This window comes from Elephas maximus, chromosome 12, assembly GCF_024166365.1.
Source record: "Elephas maximus indicus isolate mEleMax1 chromosome 12, mEleMax1 primary haplotype, whole genome shotgun sequence".
Taxonomy (NCBI): Eukaryota; Metazoa; Chordata; class Mammalia; order Proboscidea; family Elephantidae; genus Elephas; species Elephas maximus.
Genome location: NC_064830.1, coordinates 75,922,823 through 75,938,161, shown reverse-complemented (window position 1 = coordinate 75,938,161; position 15,339 = coordinate 75,922,823). Strand labels below are relative to the sequence as shown.

At 40.7% G+C, this 15,339-nt stretch overlaps 1 protein-coding gene and 1 pseudogene across 3 annotated transcripts in view; both read left to right on the top strand.

Annotated features, from left to right (window-relative positions):
• Positions 1-15,339, top strand: part of PDXDC1 (pyridoxal dependent decarboxylase domain containing 1) — a 62,832-nt gene that overhangs the window by 27,753 nt on the left and 19,740 nt on the right. For all 3 annotated transcript variants that reach the window (XM_049902790.1, XM_049902791.1, XM_049902789.1), the window contains exons 9-13: positions 4,243-4,327; positions 5,256-5,304; positions 5,463-5,564; positions 11,367-11,492; positions 13,776-13,826. In XM_049902790.1, the coding sequence (XP_049758747.1) occupies positions 4,243-4,327; positions 5,256-5,304; positions 5,463-5,564; positions 11,367-11,492; positions 13,776-13,826 (413 nt within the window). The remainder of the gene's footprint in view (positions 1-4,242; positions 4,328-5,255; positions 5,305-5,462; positions 5,565-11,366; positions 11,493-13,775; positions 13,827-15,339) is intronic.
• LOC126086508 (non-histone chromosomal protein HMG-17-like) lies at positions 5,573-7,716 on the top strand (annotated as a pseudogene).

Genomic DNA, 15,339 nt, shown 5'->3' with positions numbered 1-15,339 from the left:
ATGGAGGAATCTGGAAGGCATTATGCTGAACGAAATGAGTCAGTTGCAAAAGGACAAATATTGTATAAGACCACTATTATAAGATCTTGAGAAATAGAAAAAACGGAGAAGAACACATACTTATGTGGTTACAAAGGGGGGAGGGAGGGAGGGAGGGAGAGGGCTTTTTATTGATCAATCTGTAGATAAGAACTGCTTTGGGTGAAGGGAAAGACAACACTCAAAACAAGGACGGTCAGCCTAATTGGACTGGATTAAAAGTAAAGAGGTTTCCGGGATAAAATGAAAGCTTCAAAGGTCAGCGAAGCAGGGGCTGGGGTCTGGGGAACTTGGTTTGAGGGGACTTCTAAGTCAATGGGCAAAACAATTCTATTATGAAAACACTCTGCATCCCACTTTGAATTGTGGCGCCTGGGGTCCTAAATGCCAACAAGCGGCCATCTAAAATACATTAATTGGTCTCAACCCACCTGGAGCAAAGGCAAAGGAAGAACACCAAGGTCACACAACAACTAAGAACCCAAGAGACAGAAAGGGCCACATGAACCAGAGACCTACATTATCCTGAGACCAGAAGAACTAGTTGGTGCCCAGCCACAATCGATGTCTGTCCTGTCAGGGAGCACAACAGACAACTCCTGAGGGAGCAGGAGACCAATGGGATACAGACCCCAAATTCTCATAAAAAGACCATACTTAACTGTATGACTGCGACTAGAGGAATCCCAGAGGCAATGCTCCCCAGACCTTCTGATGGCACAGGACAGGAACCATCCCCGAAGACAACTCATCAGGCATGAAAAGGACTGGTCAGTGGAGGGGAGAGAGATGCTGATGAAGAGTGAGCTAATTAAATCAGGTGGACACGGGAGAGTGTGTAGGCACTCTTGACTGGAGGGGGGATGGGAAGATAGAGAGAGAGGGAAGATGGCAAAATTGGCACGAAACGAGAGACTGTAAGGGCTGACTCAATAGGGGGAGAGCAAGTGGGAGAAGGGAGTAAGATGTATGTAAACCTACATGTGACAGGCTGATTGGAATGGTAAATGTTCACTTGAAGCTTAATAAAAATTTTAAAAAATAATAAAAATAATAAGTAAAAAAAAAAAAAAAAGCCTGTGAGCAGTCTAATCCCTTTAGGAGCAACATACAAGGGGCAGATTAGTCCAAGGGACTAATGGACCACATCTACTGTGGCCTCCACCAGACTGAGTCCAGTACAGCTAGATGGTGCTTGGCTACCACCACTGACTGCTCTGACAGGGATCACAATAGAGGGTCCCGGACAGAGCTGGAGAAAAATGTAGAGCAAAATTCTAACTCAGCAAAAAAAGACCAGACTTGCTGGCCTGACATAGGCTGGAGAAACTCCAAGAGTATGGCGCCTGCACTCCGTTTTAGCTCAGTGATGAAGTCAATCCTGAGGCTCACCCTTCAGCCAAAGATTAGACAGGCTCATAAAACAAAACGAAACTAAAGGAGCACACCAGCCTGGGGGCGAGGACTAGAGGGCAGGAGGGGACGGGAAACCTGGTAAGGGGGAACCCAAGGTCAAGAAGGGAGAGTGTTGACGTGGGGTTGTTAACCAACCTCATGAAATAATATGTGTACTGACTCTTTAATCAGAAGCTAGTTTGTTCTATAAACCTTCATCTAAAGTACAATAAAAAAAAAATTACTTTGGGGAAAAAAAGACTGTTTGAAATTAATCAAAGATAATAGAGTTTAGAAAAAGACCCATATGTTACTTGATATTTTTTACTAAGATGCCAAGGTAATTCAGTGCAGAAAGGGTAGTCTTTCCACCTGTAGTCTTGCCACAATTAGATAGCCATACAGAAAGAAATTGAAGCTCAACCCCTACATTACTCTGTATACCAGAATTAATTCAAAATGCATCATAGACTTAAATATAAGAGCTAAAACTATAAAAACTTTGAGAAGAAAACAGAAGATCTTTGTGACTTTGGGTTAGATGGAGATTTCTTCAGACACAAAAGGTATGAACAATCAATTGGACAGCATCAAAAATTAAAAGCTTTTGTTCTTCACAAGATCCTTTTAAGAAAATTAAAAGGAGAGGTACAGACTGGGAGAAAAATAGTTGCAAAACATGTATCTGACAAAGGGGTTGTATCCAGAATACGTAAAGAACTCTACAAGTCAGTAATACGGAGACAAAATACACAATTTTTAAAATATTTGAACAGACATTTTACCAAAGAAAACATATGCATTGAAAAGATGCTTAGCATCATTAGCCCACTACAGAAATGCAAAGTAAAACCACAATGAGAGTCTACTACACATGAGTGGAGAAAATAAAAAAATACAGTGGCAAATGCTGGCAAGAATACAGAGCAGTTGGAACTCTTGTACATTGCTGGTGGGAATGCAGAATGTTGTAGCCACTCAGGAAAACCGTTTCGCAGTTTCTTACAAAGTTGAGTACACTTAACATGACCTATCAGTTCCACTTCCAGTTATTTATCAAGGAGAAATGAGAACATACATCCACACGAAGACTTGCATGCAAATGTTCGTAACCGGAAACAACACAGGAACTCTTCAGCTGGTAGCTGGATAAACATTGTGGTGCATCTATACAATGGAATACTACTCAGCAATAAATGGAAAGAGCTACTGATACATACACCAACATGGATGAATTTCAAAAGCATTATGCTATGTGAAAAAACCAGACACAAAAGATTACATACCGTATGATTTCATTTGTATGAAATTCTAGGAAAGGCAGAACCATAGTGACAGAAAACAGATCAGCATTGCCTAAGGCCAGTGAGGAATGGGGAGGGAGTGACTGCAACGGGGTATGAGGGGTGTTGGAAATAGTTTACGTCTTGATTGTGTTGGTGGTTATGTAACTAACTGCATACATATATCAAATGATAAACTTAATGAGTGAATCTTACTGTATGTAAATTATACCTGAATAAATATTATTATTTAAAAAAAAAAAAACGCCCACCCAAATATCCATCTTATTGCTAGCAGGAAAACCACCACCTCCTCCTGCCTGACGTACCATATTGTATGTTTAAAAAGAAACGTAATTTCACCCACATTCGATGACTTGATAGACTGGAGAGGCCGTGATTTGCATGTGACTGACTTACCAGTGTGTGGCGTCTCAGTCACTGTAGTACCCATCCCAGGGGTTGGTCAGCAGACATTGCTGAAAACCATGAAAGGGAAGCTGAGTGCTGCAGTCACTAAAACACAGCCCTGGGCTTTGCATTTTGATGGAGGGGTCATGTGAGACAACCCACACTTTCGTATATGATCTTGCTTCAACTAAACCAAGTATGTCAGTTGAGAATTTTTCTTTTTTAATTTGACATATGTGTGAGGGACGAAAAGTTTTCACCCTTTGATGGCATAAGCCCTCACGGTAGAACGCTTTGCTTTAGTCGTATTTGTTGAGGCAGTTTGAAATCTCAGTAGTTGGAATTCTGCTAATTGAAAATTTAGGACACTTAAAAGCATACGTAACTGCACAGTATACTTACGCTCCATGTTTGAAGGTCTGCCCAGCAAAATCTGTAAACAAATTAGCAAGGAGTGGCTTGAAAAGTTAATATTTTTAAACTGGCTTCAGAATGCTTGACCTATATTAAAAGGAAGAATCTCTCAGTTTGGGTTAAAAAAAAACAAAAACAAATCATCTATGTACTCTTCATGACGGATACACCTAAATCAAAATAACCCAGAAAATGACAAGAAAAACAAAAGGGTGGAAAAGGATATCTCGGATAAATGCTAACAGAAAGCACTATAGCAATATTAGCATGAGATAGAATAGACTTCGTATTAATGAAAGGTATAATACACTGTGAGACACAATAGTTAGGAATGTGAACATAATTTTGAAATGTCTAGAGAAAAAAAAACTGATAAAGTATAAGCATAAATTGACAGATCCACAGTCTTGGTGGGAGACTTGAATATAGCTCAATCAATAGATCAAGTAGATAGAAAATAAGTGTATTTGATGTACTTGAGTGTATTTAAGTAGAGGATTTAAATAACACAGATAACAAGCTTGATATATAACATAAGATACATACTTTCATGATCAACTTGTAACAGTTGATTTTAAATTAATCCAAAAAGAAAATTTCAATAAAATGGGGATATAATAAGTTATTCCTTCATAGGGAAATGATGCATAAAGAAGCTTTTATCCTGACATGTCTATTTTGTTTCTTTGCTTTCTCCTAGGAACTGCAGCAGTAGGGCACACAGATAAGATTGGGCGTTTGAAAGAACTCTGTGAACAATATGGCATGTGGCTTCACGTGGAAGGGTAAGTAGATGGTAAGATTGGCTCTATGTTGAGTATGCACACGGTTCTCGTGGAGGATGGGCATCCAGGCTCTCATTTTGTGGTAACATTTATCATTAAGGGCTCTTTTGGTTGCAAATAACAAAATAACCCAAATTGGCTTAAGCAAAAGGAGACTTTATGGGCTCACATAACTAAAAAGACAGGTGTTGGATCTGTCTATAGGCAGAGTATCAACCAGGATTCAGTCTCTGTTTCTGTTTCTCTCTCTCCATCCCCATCACTTGGCTCAGCTCAGTTTCCTCTATATTGGCTCTACTTATAGGTAGGCTTTCCTGTTGTGGTACAAAGTAGCAGCAGCTCCAGTCTTCTCTCAGATTCATGCAGTGGGCCAGAAGTCCTAGCACAAGTCTCATACTGAACAGTCACCATGGCCAGGGAAATGTGATACTTGAGTAGTTTGGGTTATTTGCCCACCTCTGGAATAGGTGGTGATGTCTCCTCTAGCCAGAGCTCGTGATCTGATAGAGGAGACTGGGATGGTTTCCCAGAAGGTGGTTGGCACTGTTAAGAGAAGAAGTGGGGAGAGGATGCAGGGTAGCCCATAGCCCCATATAAACCACATCATAACAAGGTAACACCCATTTTTATTTTATTTTTCTGGAAAAGAATATATGAAAAAAAGCTGTGAAATCTTGTAAAATGGCACACTCATTATATGAAATAAGTAGTAGTAGACATCTCTAAAATACATTTGGATTAAAATGAATTTTCAGGGTTTTCCTGAAATTGGTATAAACCACATTTTCTGTTGCCAGTATAAAAGCTAATAACACAACTGAAAGACATTTAAATGTCAGCTTGTAACAGCACGGCCTTTTTTTTTTTTTAGTTAAATACTTCATGAATAAGCAACAGTAAATAATTAAACTGGGGTTTTTTCTTTCAGTGTGAATCTGGCAACATTGGCTCTAGGTTATGTATCCTCATCGGTGCTGGTAAGTTGTTGATTTACTAAATGCTGGTATCTGCAGGCAGGAATTCAGAGTCACGCAGTTCCTGATAGCTTTTTGCTACTTTTATGAAGGGAAGAGGGTGTTGATTTTTAGCGTATTCTCTCTCCTGATTTAACAAAGCATTGTTCTCCTTTTGGTAGGCTGCAACCAAATGTGACAGCATGACGTTAACTCCTGGCCCATGGCTAGGTTTGCCAGCTGTTCCTGCAGTTACACTTTACAAGCACGATGATCCTGCCTTGGTAAGCTTGCTCTCATCAGGGGTAAGGGGGATGGCTAATAATCATTACTGAGTTTGGTGGAAAAATATAGAAAAACTAAGGAAAAAAGTGGAATTTTTCCTTATTTCCTCTTTGTGTTTTTTGTGTGTATGTGTATGGTTCCTTCTCCCCCACATGTTTGTCGGTTTGTCATACTGTGGGGGCTTGCGTGTGGCTGTGATGCTGGAAGCTATGCCACTAGTATTCAGATACCAGCAGCATCACCCATGGGGGACAGGTTTCAGCTGAGCTTCTAGACTAAGACAGACTAGGAAAAAGGACCCAGCAGTCTACTTCTGAAAAGAATTAGCCAGTGAAAACCTTATGAATAGCAACGCAACATTGTCTGTTATAGTGCTGGAAGATGAGCCCCCCAGGTTGGAAGGCACTCAGAAGACAACTGAGGAAGAGCTGCCTCCTCGAGTAGAGTCGACCTTAATAATGTGGATGGAGTCAAGCTTTCGGGACCCTCATTTGCTGATGTGGCGCGACTCAGAATGAGAAGAAACAGCTGCAAACTTCCATTAGTAATCGGAACCTGGAATGTGAAGTATGAACCTAGGAGAATTGGAAATCGTCAAAAGTGAAATGGGATGCATAAACATCGATATCTTAGGCATTAGTGAGCTGAAATGGACTGGTATTGGCCACTTTAAATCGGACAACCATATGGTCTGCTTTGCTGGGAATGACAGCTTGAAGAGGAATGGTGTTGCATTCATCGTCAAAAAGAACATTTCAAGATCTATCCTGAAGTACAACGCTGTCAGTGATAGGATAACATCCATATGCCTACAAGGAAGGCCAGCTAATAGGACTGTTATTCAAATTTACACACCAACCAGCAAGGCCAAAGATGAAAAAATTGAAGATTTTTATCAGCTGCTGCAGTCTGAAATTGATCAAACATGCAATCAGGATGCATTGATAATTACCAGCGATTGGCATGTGAAAGTTGAAAACAAAGAAGAGGATCGGTAGTTGGAAAATATGGCCTTGGTGATAGAAACGATGCTGGAGATCAAATGATAGAATTTTGCAAGGCCAACGACTTCTTCATTGCAAATACCTTTTTTCACCAACATAAACAGGACCTGGGCCTCACCAGATGGAATACACAGGAATCAAATCAATTACATCTTTGGAAAGAGAGATGATGGAAAAGCTGAGGATCAGACCATAAGTTCCTCATATGCAAGTTCAAGTTGAAACTGAAGAAAATCAGAACAAGTCCACGAGAGCCAAAGTAAGACCTCGAGTATATCCCACCAGAATTTAGAGGCCATCTCAAGAGTAGATTTGATGCATTGACCAAAGACCAGACAAGTTCTGGAATGACATCAAGGACATCATACATGCAGAAAGCAAGAGGTTATTGAAAAGACCAAGATGGATGTCAGAGGAAACTCTGAAACTTGGTCTCGAACGTCGAGCAGTTAAAGCAAAACGAAGAATTGATGAAGTAAAAGAACTGAAGCAGAAGATTTCAAAGGGCGGCTCGAGAAGACAAAGTAATGACATGTGCAAAGAGCTGGAGATAGAAAACCAAAAGGGAAGAACACGCTCAGCGTTTCTCAAGCTGAAAGAACTGAAGAAAAAAGTCAAGCCTGTAGTTGCAATAGTGGAGGATTCTATGGGGAAAATATTAAATGATGCAGGAAGCATCAAAAGAAGATGGAAGGGGAGCAGTGTGAAGAAGAGGCGAGAACGATCCCCGGATCCACCAAAGCTCACGCACCGCTGCATCCTCGTGTTTAGCACCTGCGTCCCACCACCATCACCACCATGCCCAAGAGAAAGGCTCAAGGGGATGCTAGGGGAAATAAAGCCAAGGCGAAGGAAGAACCACAGAGGAGATCTGCAAGGTTATCCGCTAAACCTGCTCCTCCAAAGCCAGAGCCTAAGCCTAAAAAGGCCCCTGCAAAGAAGGGAGAGAAGGTACCCAAGGGGAAAAGGGGAAAGCTGATGCTGGCAAGGATGGGAATAACCCTGCAGAAAATGGAGATGCCAAAACAGACCAGGCACAGAAAGCTGAAGGTGCTAGAGATGCCAAGTGAAGTGTGTGCATTTTTGATAACAGTGTACTTCTGGCGACTGTACAGTTTGAGATATTATTCTTTATCAAGTTTTATAAAAAGGCAAAATTTTGTTTTACTTTTTTTTTTTAAGCTATGTTGTTAGCACACAGAACACTTCATTGCTGTTTTATGGGGAAGGGGCAAATGTCACTAACAGAATTTCTCTGAAGCTGGATTGATGATGGAAGAAAACTCCCTTCTAGTTTTGAGAGACTTTCTCTTGGTTCCCAGGAAGAGGGATTCCCTGAGGTTGACACACATTAGCCACCTTGGCACAAATGCCTTGTGTGGAAAAAATAAAATTTGTTTTTACGTCCTCATGTCCTCTTCTCTTTCTCTGCCTTTAGCATAGAGTTGACTCCCGTAAACCCAGAGACCTGTTGGGATCTGACCCAGAAAAATTGGTTACCAGTATGTCAGGCAATCTGGACTTTGCAGGGATGCCGTCTCAGTGGCGTCCCTCAAAAGAGCAGCAGTTCCCTTTTTTAGATTGTGGATCTTTGGATTGATAGTTCTGCCATTTTCATTTCATTTTTTGAAAGTCAGGGTCAGCTTGTGAAGAGTTGTTAACATGCTAAATGTGAAATGTCAGCCCTCACTCTAAACTTTCCCTGTTGAGAGCATCAAATGAAGACTTCACTGGGTTTTATAGTGGCTTTCTGATTTTGGTAGTCCATTGAAGAAGGGAGTTGGAAAGTTGTCGTATACTGTTAACAATTGTCTGTCTGCCCATGTCCTGCCTGAAATACCATAATTGTTAATGAAAAGTATCTTTAATAAAGCTGGATACAGTTTGGCTTGGGGAAAAAAAGAAGATGGAAGGAGTACACAGAGTCATTATACCAAAAAGAATTAGTCGATATTCAGCCATTTCAAGAGGTAGCATATGATCAGGAACCGATGGTACTGAAGGAAGAAGTCCAGCCTGCACTGAAGGTGTTGGCGAAAAACAAGGGTCCAGGAATTGATGGGATATCAATTAAGATGTTTCAGCAAATGGATGCAGTGCTGGAGGTGCTCACTCATTTATGCCAAGAAATTTGGAAGACAGCTACCTGGCCAGCTGACTGGAAGAGATCCATATTTATGCCTATTCCCAAGAAAAGTGATCCAATCGAATGTTAATAGCCTATGCAAGCAAAATTTTGCTGAAGATCATTCAAAAGCGGCTTGCAGCAGTATATCAACAGGGAACTACCAGAAATTCAGGCTGGATTCAGAAGAGGACGTGGAGCCAGAGAGATTGTTTATGTCAGATGGATCATGGCTGAAAGCAGAGAATACCAGAAGGTATTTTATTGAGTATGGAAAGGCATTCGACTGTGTGGATCATAACAAATTATGGATAACATTGCAAAGAATGGGAATTCCAGAACACTTAATTGCGCTCACGAGAAACCTGTGCGTAGATCAAGACGCAGTTGTTCGGACAGAACAAGGGGATACTGAGTGGTTTTAAGTCAGGAAGGGTGTGCGTCAGGGTTGTATTCTTTCATCATAACTATTCAATCCATATGCTGAGCAAATAATCCGATAAGCTGGACAATATGGAGAAGAACGGGGCCTCAGGATTGGAGGAAGACTCATTAACAACCTGCGTTATGCAGATAACACAACCTTGCTTGCTGAAAGTGAAGAGGACTTGAAGCACTTACTAATGAAGATCAAAGATCACAGCCTTCAGTATGGATTACACCTCAACATAAAATAAAAATCCTCACAACTGGACCAATAAGACACATCATGATAAACAGAGAAAAGATTCAAGTTGTCAAGGATTTCATATTACTTGGATCCACCATCGACACCCATGGAAGCAGCGGTCAAGAAATCAAATGACGCATTGCATTGGACAAATCTCCTGTAAAGGACCTCTTTAAAGTGTTGAAAAGCAAAGATGTCACCTTGAAAAGTAAGGTGCTCCTGACCCAAGCCATGGTATTGTCAATCGCATGAGATGCATATGAAAGCTGGACAATGAGTAAGGAAGACCAAAGAATTGATGCCTTTGGAATTGTGGTGTTGGTGAAGATTATCGAATAATACCGTGGACTGCCAAAAGAATGAACAAATCTGTCTTAGAATAAGTACAACCAGAATGCTCCTTAGAAGCAAGGATGGCGAGACTGTATCTTACATACTTTGTTGTCAGGAGGGATCAGTCTCTGGAGAAGGACATCATGCTTAGTAAAGTTCAGGGTCACTGGAAAAGAGGAAGACCGTCAGTGAGATGGATTGATACAGTTACTGCAACAATGGGCTAAAACATAGCAGTTTTAAGGATGGCACAGGACCAGGCATCGTTTCGTTCTGTGATACATAGGGTCACTGCGAGTTGGAACCGACTCGACGGCACCTAACAACAGCAACAACATGGTTCCGTCTTGTGTTTTTCAAAAACTTTTTAACATAAGTGGAATCATACTATGTGCTTTTTCTGTTTGTTCTCAGACTTCTCCATGTGTGAAGAATTTAAAATAATATTTTAGTGTGTTTTTGGTTAGTTTACCCACCGAGTTACGTTCTCATCTGACAGTTTTCACACAAATTGTTCATTGACATTAATTACATTTTTCATAATATGTCAACATTCTCTCTAATTGTGTTCTGGTCATTTCATTTCCAGTACTCTAGTTTCGCTGCCCCCTTATGTTCCTGTCTTTGCTTTAAAGTAAATGCTGACCTTTCGATGTCATACAGATGGTTTTTTAGTAGAGCACTGTTCTCATGGGTAATATCTTTATTTTGTGTGCCACTCTGTTATTTCACTAAAAGGTGATCTCAGGATAGTTTGGGTTCAGAATTTAAAGAGTGCCTCCGGGCCATAGCCTCAAGGAGTCCTCTGGTCTCAACTGGTTCAGTTAGTCTGGCCTTTTTTAAAAATTTGAGTTTTGTTCTACATTTGTCTCTGATTCTATCCAGGATCGTCTGTCATGACCCCAGTCAGAATGGTCATTGATGGTAGCTGGTTGCCATTTAGTTCTTCTGGTCTCAGAGTAGATGAGGCCGTGGCTTGTGTAGGCTGACAGTCTGGTAGACTTTTGTATGAAGAATTTTTAATGACATTTTATGGATGTGTAATAGCCTATCAGTTAAATACCACCATTTATTTAATTGTTCTCTGTGATCTCTGAGGATATTTTCAAATTTTTGTTACTGAAGTAATGAAACAATGAACATCTTTCCACATTTCAAATTCTTTCCTTCAAATAGGGTCCTAGAAGTGGAATTACTGAGTCCATATTTTAAGGTTCCTGGTCTCTGTTATCTAAAATGTTGTAACGTGTTTTTAAAAAAGCCATAGTATCGTTGATAGTGGGTCCATTAGTGATAGGCAGGTGCAAAATAAGCTTTACGTGCTTACTGCTAGAACAGGGAGTGTCTTGCTCAGGTGATAATGGCCAGGTGTTTGAGGACACTCACAGCTCCCTTGGAAGGGGCTGCCTTTTGAGTGACTAAGTGCTCCAGCTTTGAGATTTGACCAATCTGGATTCTAATCCTGGCTTTCCCACTTCTTAGCCACAAACCCTTGGAAAAAGCAAGGTCTCTGAGCTAAGCTGCCTAGAATCCTTACCTCATTTGAGTAATGGAAACAAAGTGATTGTCATAGTATCTGCCATGTGCTAAGTATGTAGTAAATAGTAACTGGTTAGTTGTTGTGTGATTTCAATGGCTTCGATTAATAAACCCATATTATTTTTTTCAGACTTTAGTTGCTGGCCTTACATCAAACAAGCCAGCAGACAAACTCCGTGCCCTGCCACTATGGCTGTCTTTACAATACTTGGGTCTTGATGGGGTTGTGGAAAGGATAAAACATGCCTGCCAACTGGTGAGTAGAAACGCAAAGTTTAAATGAGTCACAAATATTCCACGGGAAAAGCAAAGATAGAAAAAGACTTCATTTGTTTTCCATCCATCCAGTAACCTCATTGTCTGGGTTTACCCATAGCATAAGCAAGCAGACTGATTGCCCTGCATGTATATGTTTCTTTTTTGAAGTTCTGGGGGACTGCTGGGGTTGTCCCAGGATTTGTGTCCAGATGGAATCAGACTAAAATGAATGCCAGTGTCAGCATGGAATGAGAAAAGAAGTCACAAGATAACAGCCAAGGAGTGGAGAAAGGTGGAAAAGGGGGATATATCTCATGTGACTGATCTACCCTTGAGGATGAGGGAATTTGAAGGTTGGGGTTTGATTGTGGATTGCTTGTATATTTTTAACATCAGCTGCTTGGGCTCCCAAATTGAGGGGCTCTGGGGACAGTTGTAATCTTCTGTCCATAGATTTGAGGTGTTCTAATTGTGTGTGTGTTAACTGTGAAACATAGACTCGTAGAGTTGCTAGCAGTGGGAACCAACTCGACGGCACCTAACAGCAACAGTTGTGAAACGTATATAATTATGCTATAGTTAAGTAAGCCACAGGAAAAAAAAAATCGTATTTATGCAGCTCGAAGGCTAACCTCTTAAGCTTAAAAGCATGATGTCACCTCTCTACACCTCTGTTGTCTCATCTGTAAAATGGGGATAATGATATAACAGAAGATTATTTTGAGGATTTAACGAGTGAATACATGTAAAACTTACAGTAGTACTTGGCCATATAGTTAAGTTACTCAAATAGGTTTAATAATAAATCTGTGTTTTAAATATAATCTTAGGGAATTGGCATTTTCCCAAGTGTCATTCTTATGTTTAAGAAAAATCAGTATTTTTATATTGCTCTAGCAACAGACCTTGGTTCTTACTGTTTTTACACTACAAGCTAATTTTAGGATTTTTGTTTATTATATTTAAAAAAGCACCACACTAAAAACATTTTTTTCACTGTGCTGTTAGCTCACTTCTTCAGATTTGGCTCTTAAGAAGGAGAAGCCTTTATTGCTGTAGTAACTTAGTTTGGGGACAGTTTGGGCACTCAAGGGAGAGTTTTTCAATTCCCCTTGGCCTATGAAGTACAGGAAAATAATGACAACATTAGCTACCAAACCCTTGAGGTCACCACAGCTCTGGCATTTTCCCTTCAAGCAAAAACTGTAGCTGATCCCAAATACTCGGGAGGACTTGAGTGATGTCCTGTTGCTTACTCACCACTACGGAAAACAGGCATATGCTAAACTGCATGAAACTTTTGCAAATATGGCCAGCTTTGTACATTCATGCCTTATGTTCCCCTAGATCAAGGGTTTTCTGAGAGTAAAAATCAGTATTCTTTTCCTTGTCCTCCTTTTCATCTCCCTCACCATCATCATCCTCATGGTAGCAGTTACTGAGCATTTCTCAGTGCCGAGCACCACGAAGCACTTCACATGCATCCTCTCACCGGAGCCCCAGAAGTTCACCAGATGGTGAGGTCCACTGATAACAACACACTGAGAAGCAGTTTCCATGAGGATCTATCCAATGTGCAATGTGTAGATACTATTTTTCTCCCCATAGCAAGGATTTAATGATTTAACTGGGATCGAGAGAGTAGTATGATGATGTTGATGCCGACGGTAGCCATCGCTTACGTAATGCTTACTGTGTTCTAGGTTCTGTTGCTAAGCATTTAACATACATCAACTCTTTTAGTCTTCACAACATACCTGTAAGGTAGATACTATCCTCCTCATTTTATAGCTGAGGGAACTGAAACACAGATTTAATAACTTGTCCAGTGTGATAGCTAGTAAGCGGTAGATTAAGTAACTTATCCATGGCCCTACAGGTGGTCAGTGGCAGAGCCAGGTTTTGAACCTAGGTGTGACTGACTGCAGACCCACGCTGTTAACCATACTACTGTGCCATCTCATTTATCTTTGGTCCCCTTCCCCCAGTATCTAGTACTGCGCCTTGCACACATTTGTACTCAGTAGTTTTTGAATGAATGACTTATATTGTTAATATGACATTCACATAACGTCTCATTAGAAAAAGCTTTTCTTGAACCACTAAATGGAGCTTATAACTGAAAGGTTGGGGATTGTGTGCAGAGGTTGAAATGCCAAGATTGCCTTTTGCCTGCCTGAGATCCTTATTTGCAGACCTGCAAAGGCCCTTATGAAAATGGCTTATTAATTTGTTATGTCAGTCTAATGAAATTATATGAGCTGTTCCTTGTCACTTACAGAGTCAACGGTTGCAAGAAAGTTTGAAAAAAGTGGACCACATCAAAATCTTGGTATGGTATCTAATTCATCTGTTTTTGAAATGATCGATTTTTAACTTCAACAGCTTAGGATGATTTTCTCCAGATCTGATGCATTTCAGTGGAAATGTGGCAACTCCAGTAAAACCACATTCTGTGGAAAAGAGTTACATGTGTATTCAGGACCTCACTGCACAGTTAACCCGAAGCCTAGAAATTTGTACTATACAACGTTTAAACTCCTACAGTGCCTTTCATATACGCCATTGGGAGTTTTATTGTTAGCAGTTTAGAATTGGACAAAGATTTTACCAACACCATTGAGTTCATCTACGCAAGGACTTTAGAACACTCATTTTCCTGAAATGAACAATGATATTGTCTCTCAGAATGCTTTGGGCGACTCTTTCTGAAATGTTCTGACACCAGAGTTTTCTTTTGCAAGGGTAAGGAAGAGAGAAGCAAGCATCCCTGTTCTTTTTTTTAATTGTACTTTAGGTGAAAGTTTATAGCTCAAGTTAATCTTTCATACAAAATTTTTTACACATATTGTCCTGTGACACTAGTTGCAGTCCCTACAATGTGACAGCATGCTCCCACTTTCCACCCCGAGTTTCCTGTGTCCATCCAACCAGCTCTTGTGGCTTCCTGCCTTCTCATCCTGCCTCCAGATAGGAGCCGCCACTTTGGTCTCCTGTATCTGCTTGAACTAAGAAGCACACTCTTCACGAGTATTTTATGTTTTGTAGTCCAGTCTAATCTTTGTCTGAAGAGTGGTCTTCAGGAATGATTTTAGTTCTGGGTTAACATAGCATCCGGGGCTGTGGTTTCGGGGGTTTCTCCAGTCTCAGTCAGACCATTAAGTCTGGTGTTTTTACGTGAATTTGAGTTCTATTCCACACTTCTCTCCTGCTCCGTCAGGGTCTCTCTGCTGTGTTCCCTGTCGGGGCAGTCATTGGTGATAACCGGTTACCATCTAGTTCTTCTGGTCTCAGGCTGGTGGAGTCTCTGTTTTATGTGGACCCTTTGTCTCTTGGGCTAATAGTTTCCTTGTGTCTTTAGTGTTCTTCATTCTCCTTTGCTCTAAGTAGGTTGCTCCAAATTGATGCATCTTAGATGGCCACTCTCAAGCTTTTAAGACCCTAGACGGCACTCACCAAAGTGGGATGCAGAACATTGTCTTAATAAATTTTGTTATGCCAGTTGACCTAGCTGTCCCCCGAAACCATGGTCCTCAGACCCCAGTCCCAGCCACTCTGTCCCACAAAGTGTTTGGTTGTGTTCAGAAAACTTACTAGCTTTTGCTTTAGTCCAGTTGTGCTGACTTCCCCAGTATGGTGTATTACATTGTCCTTCCCTTCACCTAACATGGTTCTTGTCTACTGTCTAGTTGGTGAATACCCCTCTCCCTCCTTCCCTACCTTCGTAACTATCCAAGAATGTTTTCTTCTGTGTTTAAACCTTTTCTTGAGTTTTCACAATAGTGGTCTTATACAATATTTGTCCTTTTGTGACTGACTAATTTCACTTAGCAGAGTGCCCTCCA